This window comes from Hyaena hyaena, unplaced genomic scaffold (genome assembly GCF_003009895.1).
Source record: "Hyaena hyaena isolate Hyena2069 unplaced genomic scaffold, ASM300989v1 scaffold_884, whole genome shotgun sequence".
In the NCBI taxonomy this organism is placed as follows: Eukaryota; Metazoa; Chordata; class Mammalia; order Carnivora; family Hyaenidae; genus Hyaena; species Hyaena hyaena.
In genome coordinates, this window is record NW_024081519.1 from 182,077 (window position 1) to 199,436 (window position 17,360).

At 42.4% G+C, this 17,360-nt stretch overlaps 1 protein-coding gene across 2 annotated transcripts in view; it reads right to left on the reverse strand.

Moving 5' to 3' along the window:
- Positions 1 to 6,318: 6,318 nt before the first annotated feature.
- SMC6 (structural maintenance of chromosomes 6) overlaps positions 6,319 to 17,360 on the reverse strand; it is a 79,548-nt gene continuing 68,506 nt past the window's right edge. Inside the window, exons 24-27 of one of the 2 annotated variants that reach the window (XM_039220341.1) lie at positions 14,263 to 14,368; positions 11,333 to 11,485; positions 7,617 to 7,714; positions 6,319 to 6,818 (exon numbers count right to left, since the gene is read on the reverse strand). In XM_039220341.1, coding sequence (XP_039076272.1) covers positions 6,704 to 6,818; positions 7,617 to 7,714; positions 11,333 to 11,485; positions 14,263 to 14,368 — 472 coding nt within the window. In that variant the 3' untranslated portion in view covers positions 6,319 to 6,703. The remainder of the gene's footprint in view (positions 6,819 to 7,616; positions 7,715 to 11,332; positions 11,486 to 14,262; positions 14,369 to 17,360) is intronic. The other variant, XM_039220342.1, reaches the window with a different exon arrangement.

Genomic DNA, 17,360 nt, shown 5'->3' on the forward strand with positions numbered 1-17,360 from the left:
GACAGGGCAGTGCTATATTATTCACTTCTTATTCAGTGCCTTTTTTTGTTTCTTCTCTAAATTCCCTTCCTTCATCTGTCTTAGGATCGTTAAGTAAGACCAGAGACTAGGGCCTCATGATTTCATGCACCCATTCAACCAGAAGCTGTGAGCAAGCACCCCTCCAACACACTCGGGACACCGACCGTACCTGAAACTGATACACTGATAGAACCGTCCCAAGTGCTACTAGAATGTCCTTCATCCCTGTGCTTGGTGAGTCCAAAGTAGGGGCAGGGAGAGATGGGAGAGCCTCGATGCCTCCTGATATTCTCGCCCCCGACTAAGTGGCGGGGAGGTGCGGGAGGCCGGCTCCGGCAGGCCCAGGCGTCCCTGAAGGATGGACCGTGTCGGCGAGAGAGAGAGTGAGAGAGCCCCGAGATCCTTTCTCATCACCAGGCAGGCATCTCTGTCCTGTCGGTTTTGGTGTCTTTATTTATAGGTCACACGATAACATGACATCATAAAAAGGAATTTTTACAAAGGGTACTTTGTGATAAGATGCTTTGGAAAGTGTACAGAAGCAAGTTTTTTGGAAGTATTCTTGCAGAACTACTCCAATCACAGTGAGGTTGAGTAAATCTTACAACTAAGGAAATAACAGGATTCTTAGTAAAAAACAGGATGACATACATATTTGTTCTAAGTTAATAACGTGAAGGTTAGGTCATAGGTGAGGTGTATAGATGGGCTGAGTCATTCTGTCTGGCTCACAAGAAGACCAGTGTTTTGAGCTGGTCAATAAGTCGTCTGTGGAACCTTTTTTGACTTGATGCTGAATGTGTAAACACCACGGAGGCCCTGAATGTGTCGGCCTTTGTTTTTGGGTTATGTCTTAGCTGCTCGTATCTATCCTCATCCCGGCCGCCAGTGTAAGGGAGGGTGTTTGTGGAAAGTAGGCCTCAGGGAAGGGACTGCCATACATCACCAGTTAGAAAAGGTTGTAAGTATTAACTTAAGTTCTGCCCTTATCTGTTCCTTAACTCTAAATTAGGCTCTTTGTCTCGGGCCAGGCTCAATTGTAACTCCTGTGTTCTTCACCTTTTTTATTACCTAAGTCTTGGGTCTGCAAGGCCCATAGGAAGAGCCTTCTGACAATCACCCACAGAGCTTTCATCTAAAATCTCTTTGGTAAAGGCAGGAATATGCTTTTCCTTATGAGGTATCTGTGTTCGGAATATGGGTCTGATATGGAATATTGTGAGGCCTGGTCAACACCAGCAGGCTTATTTCCAACACGAGCCAGTAGTAGCAGAAGGAGATACCAGTTTTCGTCTCTCATGGCAGGAGCTGTGCAAACACTGCCATTTCTTGCTGTGACTGTCATCCAGCAAGGCCAGTGCGGCTCCCAGCAGGGAGGTGGGGTGAGGAGCTGGGGAGGTGCCTTAGAATGGTACTCGGTTAAGTCAGCCTCTGGCTTTGCATTCAGAGCAAGTCTTCATTGTGCGCCCCTGGGCACCCAGCGCCATTCTTCCGGGGGAAACAGAGGACAACCAACCACCACACACACACACACACACACACACACACACGCACACACACACACGTCCACCTGTAAGAACGGTGAAGAAAAGAACTGTGAGCTGAGGTCGGGCAGTGATGGCACGTAGCAGCAGCTATTAGTGACAGAGTGGTTGGGTGACATGTGAAGGAAGACCTGAAGGAAGGAAATGAGCCACAGAGATATTCAGGGAAATTATGGAGGGGGAAAAACCCTCCAGCAGACTGACTAGTTCTTTTCATAAACACGATGCAGGGATTGGGCCAGCAGATGAACACGGCCCTGGTGGTGTAGACCGGTGCAGCAGGGTTTGGCCAGCGCAAGGGCGCATGTGCCCTGGGAGGCCGTGTGCTCACTTCTGGAAATACTGCCCGGAGATGCGCTCACAGACCCCCAGGGGGCCATACGGGGACGTGGCCCCGGATGACTGTGACAGCCGCGGGGGGAACTGCAGGCCATCTGGTGGCTCAGCGCTGGGGGAATACGTAAGTAAAATGCGGTCGATGTGTCCTGGGCACGCTACACAGTGGCTGGAAGCAAGAATGCACGCACAGCAACGCGCCCAGCGGGGAAAAGAGAAACAAACTCTCTTGCAGGGTAGAATATATAAAACTCAACAGTGCTTCTCACGTAAGAACACCGAAGTCGTTGGAACAAAAGGAAGTATCACATCAGAGCAGTTACTAGGGGTGGGCGGTAATGGGAGCGGTTCAGTTACTGGTGCTCCACGACAACTCATCCCCAAAACCTAGTGGCTTAGGAGAGAAGCAAACATTTTATTATTCCCATGGTCTGTGGGGCAGGGGTTGTGAGAGGTTCGTGTGGAGGACCCTGGCTCGAGGTCTCTCCCGTAGTCACAGGCCTGTGGCAGCTGGGGGTTGGCTGGCACCTCCCTTCCCAGGATCTCAGGGCTCCCCCACATCCGGGGCCACTTTGTGCTTCCTCGCAGCGCAGCGGCTCAGGCTCCAGCTCACGGAGCCCCGAGAAGAGGCTGGAGGTTTTATAGTTTTTTCTGACCTGACCTCAGAAGTCACAAAATATCACTTCCACAGATAGCATTCTACTGATGACAAGAAGTCAACGACTCATCCAGAGTCAAGGGAATTAGATTCCAGGTCTTGCTTTTTACAAGGTAATCCTACTGTTTGAAGAAATCATATTTCCTGTAATTCACTCATTAGGGATAGGTCTCTGGATGAATAATAAGAACTGCTTGCTTTTCTTTAAAAAACTTTAACGTTTTTATTTATTTTTGAGAGAGAGAGAGAGAGAGAGAGAGAGGGAGGGAGTGAGTAGGGGAGGGGCAGAGAGAGGGAGACACAGAATCCGAAGCAGGCTCCAGGCTCTGAGCTGTCAGCACAGAGCCCGACTCGGGACTCGAACCCACAAACTGTGAGATCATGACCTGAGCTGAAGTCAGATGCTTAACTGAGTGAGCCACCCAGGCGCCCCTCAACTTCATTCTTAAAGAGGCCAGACGCTTATTTCCTCCACACGGTTGGAAATCATGCCAAGAAGTAAAACACATGCTTCAACAGATGTCTTCAGACAGCCCTCCGGCAGAGGCTGTGCAGGGCTATGGCGGGAAACTGAGTCAATTAGAGCCCCTAAATACAGTAGCGTAGGGTTCTCTTAGGTCCTTTCTTGCAAGCAATTAAGTTTCTCCAATATTTTGGGCACATAATTTGCATTTTTCCCAGCATCTTGCAGGTGAAACACAGGCCTCCAGACTCTTAAGTGACATTACCTCGTCCATCTGCGTGCTCGCCCAGCAGCGTGGCGCTCCGCATCAGGCGCCAGTGCGCTTGCCGCCACCTCCGCTCCCTGCCCGTCTGTGTGAAGGGCACCATCACCTTAGTTTACGGGCCCCGGGCCGATGATCCTTGATTCTTCTCTCACAACTCCACAGTATTACCAGCAAGTCCCACTGCCTCTAGATTTCAAACCTGAATGTGTCTCCTCCCATTACGTTGGCCCAAATCACCAGGACCTCTTACCCGGACCAGTCAGAGCTTGCTCTCTCTGGTCTCCACACCCAAACCCGAATCTATTTCCACAGCAGCCAGGAGTCTTCAAGCAGGTTTCCTAGACCAGGTCTGAAAACTTCCTTAGGCATCAAATGATCTCGCTTCCTTCTGCCTACCTCTGACCCTCACCCCCTTTGCTCACGAAGCTCTAGCAACATGGGCCTTACGATTCCCGGACACGAGGTTCATTCTCACAAAAGGGCCTTGGCACTCATTTCCGCTGCCTGGAACTGCGACCCTAGGCCTTCGCATAGCTCATGTACTCGGTCGTTTCAGGCTCTGCTTGAACACCTTGGGCAAAGTCTTTTCCTAACAGGGCTTCTGAGATAGCACCCCCTCCACTCTTAACTCCTTACTCTGCTTTATTATGCAAGCAATTACCGCTAAGTGGAATTGTGTACAGACGTTTAGCTCCAGGAGGGCAGACTGGGCATTACTCACAGGAGTATTCCCCGCGCTTTAAAGTGCCGCAAAAACACGGCAGGAACGTCCTCGTTTCCGAATGAATTCTCTCTACATTCTTATACTGCAGAAAATCGGGGAGCAACAGCCCCCTTAAGCTTGGTCAGTCAGTATCCTCAGGCCACTGGAGTTTCTATGGACTCCATCCAGATGCCCTAGGCATCTGGATATAATAGGTTAGGTATCAATATTATACATAACTATATACAATTAAGACAGAACAGTTCATTCACTGACTCAAAGAAATAGCTCATTTATATCTACTGTGTTAGTTTATCACTCTTTAAACAATAAAAGCTATTCCTATTAAACAGTGTTTTGACAGATCTTCAAGTCCAAAGCCATTTGGCTCCTGTCACGAGGTATCCGTTACTGTATGAACCCTTAGAACTCAAAATTTCAAACCAGTTCTAAAAATCTGAGCTGGCTGAAGGAAGTCTGTGTTGATGTATAACCAAGTCCTAAATCTAAATGGAACAGTACTGACTCAGAACATAATACTTTGTACTAAGTTGAGCCGCACCTGCCTTTACAAGGAAACCAGGATCTCTGCGTCTCCCTCAGTCGAAAACACTTCTGATTCAGCTCGAATCCTAGACAGTAGTTTCTTACTCATTGAGAGATATTCTGAAGACGTGTGAAGGAAAGAAAAAAAAAAGCAGCACTAGAGGATGGGAGGGGGAAGTGAAAATACTTAAGAAAAAAGAAGGGAGTGCCTGAATCTTTAGCGTTATTACTAGCTTGAGTAACTACATTATTTACATCTTGGTTTACTAAAACCCATCCCATTTGTCACCTTGAGACTGGTATTAGTCATGTCCACGCCATGGAGCTGAGAAGGCAGGACTGAAGAGTCCAAGGGACTGTGTGCCCCTTGTTCAGGGGATCTCATTACTCAGTTCACCCCTGAGGGGAACCCTCTGATGTAGTGCATATGCATTTAAAGTTCTGTTTTTAGAAGTTACATATACTTAAATTTTTTTCTTCTTCTTTTATTCTAATTAATTGTTACTATTAGAACATTAATTGAAGATATTTTCACTTATGATAGTTGAAACCAAAACTTTGGTGAGGCTAAAGCAATGAAAAATCTTCAACTCTTAGCAAAAGGTGTTCACATACCTGAGGATTTTATTTCCCATTCTGTACTCAGAACCGTAACATTCAGGAACTATCACAAAGATCCAGACACTAAAATTATGTAGCTAATCTAAGTTTATGCATTTGGTATATTCTCCATTTTTTTTATTTGAAAAAGCACATGTATGTTAAAAAATAGTTTTGATACAAATTACTTATAAACATAACTTTAGAAGGTCAGACTTTGCATGGTTATGGGGGGATGTTTAAAACTTATAGCATACATTTCCTCTTTCTATAAATTCTTAGATTAGAAAAGCACAATTTGCCAACTGATCTCACTTGAAGGCTAAATCGGACTCCCTCACCTAAAATAAAAAACTTCATTTTTCCTCAGTAACAATAGCAGTGCTGTTGTTTTTATAATACTGCCTTTTTTCTTTACGCCCTTTTCAATTACATAAATATTTATTGCTAGCAATACAGGGATCGCTTCTTGAATATCCAGGTCTGTCTGAAAAGGTTAGCACTTACCCTGGTGTCAAAAGAGAGAATACAGCCGGAGTCCTATTTAGGGCTTCTTAAAAAAAAAAAAAAAAGTTGATAAATACCATTTCCTACAATATGCTGACTTTATCATCCTAAGCAGCACACTCTTCAACAGCTCTAAAATCTGGGTAGGTCTGTGACGGCACTGACATCAGCTCCCATGACACGCTGGCCTCCGCTCCGGCTGCTTCCCGCTCCACAGGGGGCCCAGCTGTCCCAGCCCTGCTCCCCAGCCGGGTCCTCTCCGCTGAGGGATCATAAACCAGGTGCAGGTCAGGGTGCGGTGCTGTGTCACAATCCCGTTGCGACCCCGGTCAGACGCTCAGCTGCGTGGACGACGGGACTCCGAAAGGCCCTGTGTGGGAGCTGGTGGCGTCCCGGCCACACAGCCACACAGCCACACAGCCGGAGGGCTTCCTCAGTCTGAACGAGCTACCGTCACTACAAGTACAGCTCACATCTACAGGCGGATCTCTACCGATACAAAGTGACTGTGCGGGCATCCTGACCAGAGCGCCACACACCCGCGCGGGCCCCTCGGCATTCATACGCACAGACGGACAATAAAAACACTGGGACCTGGTCCCCGGCCCCGGGGCGCCTGTGCACCGAGCCCCTGCAATGAGAATGTGATATTCCGGAAAACAGAACTAAATAGAATTAGGTGCTCAAACTTTTATTTTAATTCTTACAAAATACCATAGAAATGAACCCAAACTAAACAGATATGTACATGTACATATGTACAAAATTTTACCTCTGAAAAACAATCTATAAAAGTAGATGGTTAAAAAAAAACTTAAAAAAAAGATTTAAAACCAGTACTATGAAATTAATTTCCTCAAAGTAAAGTAACAGTAATTTTAAATTGCTGGTTGTTGTAGTCAGCTTTCTAGACTTATTTACATGTTTTATTGGGGCCAGATGTATAAAGGAGTTCCTTTTATTTCAGAATATTTTCAGTTTCACTTTATTTGAGCATATACTCCCGAACGGCCTCCCTCACGAATCTCCCGCGTGAGGACGCGGCGCGAGCCGTCCCACGTCAGCTCCGGTCCTTCTCCTCCTCGTGAGTCACGGGTCGGAAAGGCAACGTAGTCTGTCCTCTTTCAGGGTCGGACATCCGAAGTATTCTAATCAGTTTACTGGACGGAAGTGAACTAGAGGAAGCAAAATTAATGACTCAAATGCCTAGGAAATGCTTTTCAGTTTAAAAAAATTCTAATACTACCTCATGGGAACACGAATCTACCCTACCTACTAATGCGGGACGTGCTGAACGTCAGGAGTTCTAGGAGAAACAGAATTTGTGATCGAAAAATAATCTGTTTTCATTTTTAAAAATGAAGTTCCTGCCAAACGCCAGGGGCTTTCACTTTAGAAGGAAAATACAATGTGATTTACACACTGGCTATTTCTAACTCTTGTTCTTCTTGTCTAGCCAGGAAGGAGTTACCTGAAAATTCCCAACCACACACTTAAATCTCCCTACGATCAAGTGACCGCTCTAGAGGCAGAATATCAACTCTTAAGTGACACCATGCTGACTGACGGCAAGGGAGAGGCCCTCACTGAGAAAGACGGGCAGCTGTAAGTCACCAGGAAAAGAGCCAAGACTAGGGAAGTCCTGAACTGTCCTCAGCCTAAAGAGAATTATTAAAATTAAATTACTTTCTTAGTTGGTCACACACAAAGGAACAGAGTCAAAACAGAAATACTAACAAGTCAGTACTCTCATGTTTAAATCAACTTGCTTTTGTTATGGAAGGGAGGTAACAAAAATACAATTTTAAATACCTAAAAAGGAAAGATTATCTTAAATCTCCTGACACAGAAACTGATTTTTCTTAATATTGGTGACTTATGTATCTGCATTTTAAAAATGAAGATTATAGGAGATTTATTTTCCCCTTTTAGAACTTGATGTATACAGTCACAGAAGAATTTTTAAAAGTTACCTCATGCTTTGAGGGGTGAGCAAGATAAACTGTCTGAAGCGCTGGGAGTCTGCCATCTTGAGTATCATATCCATTGCGATTCTCCGGTTAACCATGTCCTGGGGAGCAAAGTTAGGGTCGCTGCTGCTTTAATCACGTCCCTGCAGAAGCAGCATTCTGCTGCCCGATGCCAACTCCTGCAGTTTTATCCTTATCCATGATGCCAAGCTATTCATACAGAGAAAGATAATCTCCAAAACTATGAGTGGAAAATAACTGAATATATGTATCTTCCAAGTAATTTCTATAGTCAGGTTGTTTCCGTAAGTACAGTTCCCTCCCTCAAGTATATTTAGCAATTAAAATAATCTCCAAAGACAGAACTAAATGTTACAGGATGAATCTAACTTGTACAGTAATAATAATTAATATCTCAGGAGACCAATACAAAAAATGACTAGGTATAAAGTTACTAATTCTGTCAAAATTTCCCTCAATGATTAAAGTGTTTTAAAACCTCTGACCTTGCCCCATCACCTTCCTACAATGTGTACAATCTGAACCAATGTAAATTTACAAACCAATTCCTCCATTCAATCTTTAAGTTAAATAGCATATCAGTGTATAGAAAAATAATGCTTTATTATACCAGGTTTTGAAACGAAGTTAAACTGTGTGCTTACATTTTCTGAGTTCAAATACTGGAGAAAGAAAAAAATCAAAGGATTGTTCCCTACCTTGAAAATTCCTGAAAAGTGGAAAACATAAACAATGTTTTTATAGGCACATATTTTTAAAGGTCTAACTGCAACTTTATGTGGCAGTCCAGCATGGTGGTTAAGAACACACTGTTTTGGGGACGCCTGGGTGGCTCAGTTGGTTAAGTGTTTGACTTTGACTCAGGTCATGGTCTTCCCGGTTTGTGGGTTTGAGCCCCGTGTCAGCCTTGAGGCTGACAGCTCAGAGCCTGGAGCCTGCTTTGAATTCTGTGCCTCTCTCTCTCTGGTCCCTCCCCTGCTTGTGGTCTGTGTGTCTCTCTTTTCCAAAATAAATAAACATTTAAAAAAATTAAACAAACAAACAAAAAGAACACACTGTTTTGGAGGCAGACAGGTTACCAACATCCTGGATGTATTGCTCAATGGCTTGTATTATATAAATTCTTCCCTCAGGCATATATGTAAAACAATCTAACTTAAAGTTAACAAAAATAATGAGAGCTTGTGCAAGTAGAATGCTTTCCTTTCAAACACTGCCCTGGGGAGGCCTATCATTTAATAACAAAGCTGCCAAACCACCAAAATGTGTGTCTTTGCTTCCATTTGGTTTTTAGGGCTTAGGTACATTTTTTCTGAATAATTCCAATGGGGCAAAATGCCATCTGGATTAATAATCTCTAAGTTTCAAGGGACACCTGGGTGGCTCAGTTAGTTAAGCATCAAACTTCTGACTTTGGCTCAGGTCATGATCTTGCTGGTGTGGGTTGGAGTCCCGTGTTGGGGGCTCTGTGCTGACAGCTCAGAGCCTGGAGCCTGCTTCAGATTCTGTGTCTTCCTCTCTCTCTGCCCCTCCCCCGTTTGTGCATTCTCTCTCTCTCTCTCTTAAGAATAAATAAACCTTAAGAAAATTAAAAGAAAAAGAACCTCTAAGTTTCTGAAAGAGAAAGAAATTATTCAGAATTAAATTTCACAAACAAGATAGGAGATAAGGCTGTAAAATGTCTTTTTGGACAAAATTATTGAATGGAAAGAATAATCATCTAATTTGTGAATTAGCTCTCAAGCCAATTCTCAGAGAATTTCTAAACCATCGCAGCAATGGTATCACAGGGGGAAAAATGACACTGAAGGATTAAACAGGACTCACAGGTATAAAATCCATGAGTGAGCATTTTCTAAATACTTATTATGGGCTAGGCATCAGGTAGGTAGAAATATGATCAAGCCATAGTTGGTAACTTCCAAAATAGGTTTAATTTGGGAGATTCAGACATGAGAATAAGAGATGGCAACAGAATGAAAATTATAAAAATATATGTAATAGTAAATGTATATAGCACAAATTATATAACAGTATATTCCATAGTATAAAAAATAAAATAATAGTGTGTCAGTGTAGGGCGGTGCCAAGGGAGCTCTGAGAGGGTCCCAATCCTGCCTGGTGGCCACAGAGGCCATAGAAAGGTGACATCCAAGCCACACCTTGAAAGGTGAGTAGGACTATGACATACAAAGGAGGGCACAAGGCGCAGAGGCAGTTTTAAAAGCCACAAGTAGCTAGAAAAGCCACAAAGTGGGTAGCTGCTCCATCAGGAAGGCCTCACAGATACCCCAAAACTAAACCGTTACCTAGACAAACCACCACTCAGAGTTCCAAGCAAGTGGCCATGACCAGATTCATTTCAGAAATATAAACCTGGAAAACAGTGAGGGAGGAATCAAAGCAGAAGCAAGATTAAAGTCAGGGCGTCTGGCCAGGAGGCAGTTACGACAGGCAGGGGGTGAGGAGACAGGGACAGGTAACAGGAAGGAGCGGAGACTCAGCAGGTCAGATGTGACAGGCAAATAAAAAGGAAGGGAGGCTCACAGATCTATCAAAGGTAACTGGGCAGGTAATGGCAATCTGCCACCAATCAAGGCAGGGGGTTCAGGAAAAGGAAGAGGCTCTGAGTGGAAGACTTGCTGAGTCTGAGGCGTGGTCACGCCTGATGACATCTAACTGTTGGGCATATGGGAATGCAGTGCAAGAGAGGGGTCAGGAGGAGACACTCAGAGTGTCCGGTGCTCAAATACAGGTGTAGTGCTGGGGACTGTGTGTGTGCGTGTGTGGTGCAGTGTGTAGTGTGAAGACGTAGGTAGGATGTGGTATCCAGGAAAATCAACAACAGTATCAAAAACAAAGAGGACCTCACACATTCAAGGAGAACAGCAGCTTGGAGCACACCAGAACCTGGAAAGAGGAGAGCAGAAACTGGCAAGGACGCACATTATGAGAGATGGGAGGACAGATCTATGGTGTCAAATACTTCAAAGAATCTAAATAAGACTAAGAATTCACGTATGATCTTTGCTAAACAAGTGTTGCTGGAGTACTGGAGTCTAAACCCAGATTACAGGGAGTTTAGGACAAACGAGCCGTGAGCGCTACAGAGGACGGGGAACAGCTGGTTGGTGGGGCTTCCTCTGTGCCCCTACCTTCCTAAGAGTGTTTACATTTTACATGGAAGACCTCACTGGAGTCTCATCATAACCCTACGAGGTAGGAAAGATTAATAATGTTATTTTATACACGAAGAAATGGGAGGCCCAAAAAGGATAAATATTCTGCCCAAAGTCCTTTAGGTAGGTTAAGTCTCAATCCTAGGTTTTTAACTTCGAACTGAAATGTCCCTGCCCCTTGTGTTTTATCTACTGCTCTTCTAAAAAGTGCGACTGTGAAGGAAAGAGAAAACCAGCAGTGGCTGCTGTTCGTCAAAACAAGGAACTGCCCGTAAGTCTGTGTTAAAATGGAAAATGGGATAAACCAGGGAAGGGACTGAAGGTGTGGACAGGGTGGGTCTCCAGGGCAGCAGGGAGAGCACTAAGACTCTTCTTAGTTTCTCCCTTCCATCTGTCACGCACTGCAGAGTCAGGCAGGATGCCTTCTACTCTGGGTAAAACTAAACAAAAAATTGCTTCCTTTCGAATGACACATTTCCAACAACAACAAAGATTAGAGAATTTAAAATTTCACACTACCATGTAGACATCAAACTCATCCAGGCATCTGAAAGGAGACTCAGCAATGGACCACAGAGAAAGAATGAAGCAAACCGTGGAAAAAGAACGTTCTCCTCCGGATAAGGCTCTCATGTCATTGAAAGCAGCCCTGTTCCCCTCTCCAGGCTGAACCTGGAATGAATTAACAAAAAAACAAAAAGTACAGCAAAAGTCAGACTAAATTCTTTACAAAAAATGGTGGCTAGAATTAGAAAGAATGAGTTTATAGTAAAAAAAAAAAAAAAAAAAAGAAAGAAAGAAAGAAAGAAAGAAAGAAAGAAAGAAAAAGAATAACATCATTTAGTGATGTGGAAATGACATCTACTTAACAATATTAATTCTCCTGATCCAGGACCGTGGGATATCATCCCACTTCTTAGCGTCTTCTTCAGTTTCCATCATCAATGTCTTACACTTCTCAGCGTACAGGTCTTTCACTTGCTTAAATTTATTCCTAAGTATTTTACTGTTTTCAATGGTACTGTGAATGAGATTTTCTTTATTTATTTTTACAAAAAACATTTCTAAGTGCTGAAATAATCCTTTGTTACTTGAATTACAGTGACATCTAGTGGTTAAGCTGCTTTAAAAGTAACTACTGAATGTGAAAAAGACAACAGGACCAACTGGCTCACAGCGGCCAAAGAAGAGCAGTAATGACTGAAACATATAAAATCACTTCTAAAAGAGATTCATGGGGACAATAAAAAAAGCAATTAATAAAATTAATAACAAACTCTTTTATATAATATCCTGGAAGAACAGTATAAAATAACGTTAGAGGGGCGCCTGGGTGGCTCAGTTGGTTGTGTCTGACTTTGGCTCAAGTCATGATCTCACGATTTGTGGGTTCGAGCCCTGCATTTGGGCTCTGTGCTGGCGGCCCAGAGCCTGGCGTCTGTTTCAGATTCTGCATCTCCTCTCTCTCTCTGCCCCTCCCTTGCTTGCACTCTCTCTCTCAAAAATAAACATTCAAAAAAATTAGAAGGAATTCTATTTGTACAGAATTCCAGACATACATACATACATACCTATATACACATACACACATATACACACACACACACACACACAAGGTGAAAAAACAGAGCACCATCAGGTTTTCTATCATAAAGGTTTATCACGTGTTTTAGCAGGCACGTAAGCTTCACATACTTTTTCATCCACTCTTTGAAAAATCATGAACCTCTCAAGTAGTATTCATATAAAAGGGTTATAAAATATTCTTAATTTAAACATACCCTGAGATTTTATATTATCCATAAGTCTGAATCTGTAAAAATCCAAATAAAAAACCAACTAAGTAGTAAAAAGCCAAACCCACCCAAACAAACAAAATACCCCACATAAAAGCAAGAACTAAGTAACCAGATACAGTCTTTTGCTCCAAAACTGCATTTTGCATCAATCTAATAAGTGAAGCCATAGATTAACTGTGGAGATCTCAATTTTACCCCTGACCCATTACTCACTTATCATGGGAGTTTGGTTTCACTTTCCTTATTTGTAAACAAAGACTAGAGAATTTAAGGATTCTTAAATCAGTAATAATCTTTTGAATAACCAGGACGATGAGCCTAGAAGGTCTAGCTTCAGCTGCCCTGTACAGTTTGCTCTGGAGGTAGTCCAAGCATTCCTAGTATTTTCTTCCTTTCTTCATTTTTATTAAAGTATAATTCATATACAGTAAGGAACACAAAGCTTAACTTTTCTGCTCAATTACCTGGGTAAATTACTCAGATCAAGACCTAGAACATTCCTAGCATCTCAGCAGATCCCCTGTGCTCTCTCCCAGACACTATGAAATCCAAAAGATAATAACTGTTCTGATTTTAATCATCACCATTTAATCAGGTAAATTTTATCAGTTTTTGAAGAATTATGCAGAGTAGAATTGCTTTCACAGACACTGTGAGACAGGTTTCCAAATTAGTTCTATCAGATTATACTCCTGCTAGCCAGGCAAGAGGGTTCCAAGTCCACAGCCTCCTCAACACAAGATGCGATCGGGGTTGCGTTTTAGTCACCCTGCTGGCAGTATGTCATTGTTTATGCTATAAATTTGTATTTTTCTGATGAAAAACGATACCGAGCACTTTTTCATGTACTTAATTCACCACATGGATACATTATGAGGTTTCTCTTTAAGCCTTCTGACCATTTTTAAACGCACTGTCATTCTTTTTCTTAATTATTCTTTAAAAATTTACATGAGTTTTGTGCACATGTAAATTATTTATCCTAAGTATAAAATAAAGTACAAATTTATGACAACTAAGAGCAGTAAGCAATTACTTAAAAATTTTTGCCCCAATTATTTAGAGTGGGTGGTCGCTCTTGACCTCCCGACCACACAGTTTTTAATGCAATATCCCATACTTCCTCCTTCAATGCATGAGACTATGAAAGGATCCACAAACACAAACCCCACAAAGTTGAATACAGTGGCTTTGTTTATCCAAATGAGGCTAGATCTACAAACATATTCAGAGATAAGTGCAAAGACAATTATATGGGGTAGAACATTCTTCTGAGAAATCCTTTCTTAGTCTTCTAAAATGGCTTCCAGAGAATATGGACATTCTATAATATCCCACATAATTTAAAATGCTGTATGAGTTTTAAAAAGAAACCTGTGGAGTGGAGAGAGGGTAAACATTTATCACTGGAAACAATTCCTAATTAACTTCATAGTGGTTTTTGGGGGGGATGAGGAGGAAGATACAATGGCAGAGTTAGCTAGTGAGATCAGTTTAATTTTCAACACTCTGGCAAACACTACACTTAACTTAAAAGTAAGTTCTTTTGTTTTCCAAAGATAATAGATTAAAATTTATTAATGTATTATCAAAAGAAATATAGCAGCTAATTCTCCTAATGATTAGCATACAAAGAGCTAAGATACTTACTGATATGCTAAGAGTTTCATTCTTGTGGTCAAAATTCATTTTCCCACAATAGGCACGCTGAGATAGTAAGTTGTCAAAGTACAATTTGCATCGTAAAGTCAAACATCTTGGAATAAAGAAATAGGGCACATTAAAAACTGTGTATTCAGCATGGTCTTTAAACTAGCATGTAAGATCAGACAGAAATATGCCAAAATGTTAACACTGGTTGCCCATTTAATAGACAGGATTCTAAGATTCCCCCCCATCTTTATATTTTATTTGTGTCTCCACATTTTTACCACTCCATTTCCTTTTATAATAAACAAACATCATAAACTGAATAAAGATGCTATCCCACATTAGTACACAACAGCCAGTCCATATGAATATATCAATCATTCAAGCAATTTATATGAGGCACCACCGTAATACAGAAGACATAAGCTTTGCCCTTGAGAGATTAAGCTCTAGTAGTGTTAAGATAATAAATAAATGGCCTATCCATGTGCTTATCTCCTCCCTCCTCTCAACTCTATGGTGACAAAAAAAAGTCTCAATCGTTCTGTACCTATAAAACTTTACCCACAGCCTGGCACAATGCAGATGTCATTAATCACATGACATTCCACTGTAAGGAACACTTTTCCCTTCTTTCTCAATTATTTATTTACTTATTCACTTTTCCATTCATTGGGATGAAGTCACAGATTCTTATTTTATTCTCTGGGTTACCATCCATTCTTGCCCTCAAACAGGCCCAGGTTTTGCCAGTGGGAGCCTCTTCAGGCTGCTTCCTATGTCCTTTTATCATGACTCTATGCTTCTTCCAAGCACTTCCTTTCTTTCTAGCATTAGCAAGAAGCTCATGTGCACCTTCCCAGGCCAGTTCTGAAATCAGCCATTTCTCCAAGAAGGGAATGGTATTTAGAAAATACGATCTAAATGAGAGGCAACTTGCTATTTTTCTTAACGTCTTTGCTCCTTAATGAACCTAAGGCTTGCTTCTTCAGACTATCATTTTATTATTATCCCTCCTAATTCCCTTTCTAAACTACATTAAATCTCCACCCCAGAAAATACTAATCGCTTGAGTTTTCTTTTGTGATACAACGACTTGCTAGCTAGTTTTCAGAATTTTGTGTTGACATTTCTTTCTTTCACTACTGACACTCTTCATTTGCTTTCATACATGGGATGGCTAAAATGTCTCATTTTATGAGGACAGTCCAAAAGAGACTGTCCTCATAAAATGGCAAAGTTCTCCAGTGCAGAGACAAAAACAATTTTAAAAATTTCATCATTCCTACTCTACTCCTAAGACTGGGTAAAGAAGATAAAACTAACAGTGGTGAAGAAACATATCAAGGTAATAAACTATAAGATGAATACTTTTACAGAAAACATTTTTTTATTTTTTTTTTAATTTAATTTTATTTTTAGGAGAGAGAGAGACAGCATGAGCAGGGGAGGGTCAGAGACAGAGGGAGTCACAGACTGAAACAGACTCCTGGCTCTGAGCTGGCAGTCAGCACAGAGCCCGACGCGGGGCTCGAACCCACGAACCGCGAGATCATGACCTGAGCGAAAGTCGGACGCTTAACCGACTAAGCCACCCAGGCGACCCAACGTTTTAATTTTTTAATGTTTCTTTATTTTTGAGAGACAGACAGACAAGAGTATGTGTGTGGGAGGGGCAGAGAGAGAGGGAGACCTAGAATCTGAAGCAGGCTCCAGGCTCCGAGCTGTCAGCACAGAGCTCAAACTCATAAACTGGGAGATCATGACCTGAGCTGAAGTCAGACACTCAACCGACTGAGCCACCTAGGCATCCCCTAAAAATATTTTAGATACAAATTTTCTGAATAATAATATAAAAATAAATCCTAACACTTCTGGAAAAGAGGCAGAAGCAGGCACTGGATTTTCTCTTGGCCTAAAAAACAACCAAAACATTGTACAAAATAAATGAAGTAAGTTTTCAGACTGAACATCAGAGAGTATAGGCAATTCTAGTCAAAATGATCTCTAAAATATGGGAAACAAATGAACTGGATCTTACAGATGTCCCAAGTCACTACTTAGAGAGAGAGTAAAGGGGGCAGAAACCCAGGCGAGGCCTAAAGGTTTCCCTGTTTGAGAAGATGGAGCTGGGAGTCTGGGGAGGCCAAGGTGCTCGGGTTCTTAGAGCCTCGAGAGTGCAGCACGGGGAGGGTGCCAGAGGATGGACGCAGGGTGGGCACAGGGCACGACAGTCTCAAGCTGACAACTCTCTCTGCGCATGTGAGGTTGGAGCAAGAAACCTCCCAAAGCAGCAGAAGTGATCCCCACAGGCCACCCGGAGCCAGAATAGTTCATGTCCCCATAGGCAGAAGCTTCCTACCTCACAAGGCGCCAGTGGCGGGCCCGAAGAGCACTGCTTCCCGGGCAGGAAAGAGCTGGCCCTCGACTAAAGGCTGCTCTGGTCCCACTTAATGCAACTTACAAGCAGCCTCAAAAAGATACAAATAAGTCCTATATAATTGAAGTCTTACTAACATGCATACAAACCTGAAGCATACATTTCAAAAACTAACCTAAAGTTATTTAGTTAAGGAACACAGCCAAATATGCAAAGCCTGTTTCTCTTTATGGAATTATCTGAATTTCCTCATATGTCCTAGAACTAGATATATTTCTTTAATTCTGTAGTCTCACGGAGCTGGCTGGGTGGCTCAGCGAGTTGAGCGTCTGACTCGATTTCAGCTCTGGTCATGATCTTGTGGTTCAAGAGATGGAGCCCTGCATCAGGCTCTATGATGAGAGCGCAGGCCCTGCTTGGAATTCTCTCTTCGTTCTGCTCCTCGCACGTGCTCTCTCTCCCCCAAAATAAAGAAATACACTTAAAAACAAAAAAAGCACTCTGTTAATTCTATAATCTTAGGATTATGAGGTTTTGGGTGTAAAGACCAGTAAAAAGCTGGTCATTGAGAGAATACCACTGTGGAAAACAGGTTAAATGGAAAAAGACATGGACTGCCCTGGATCAGTAGGTCAAGAGCCATGTCTACCTATAAACTATCCTCTGGTTTATTTCTGATTTTGAGGGGAGTCAATCTATCCCTGAAAGTATGAATATA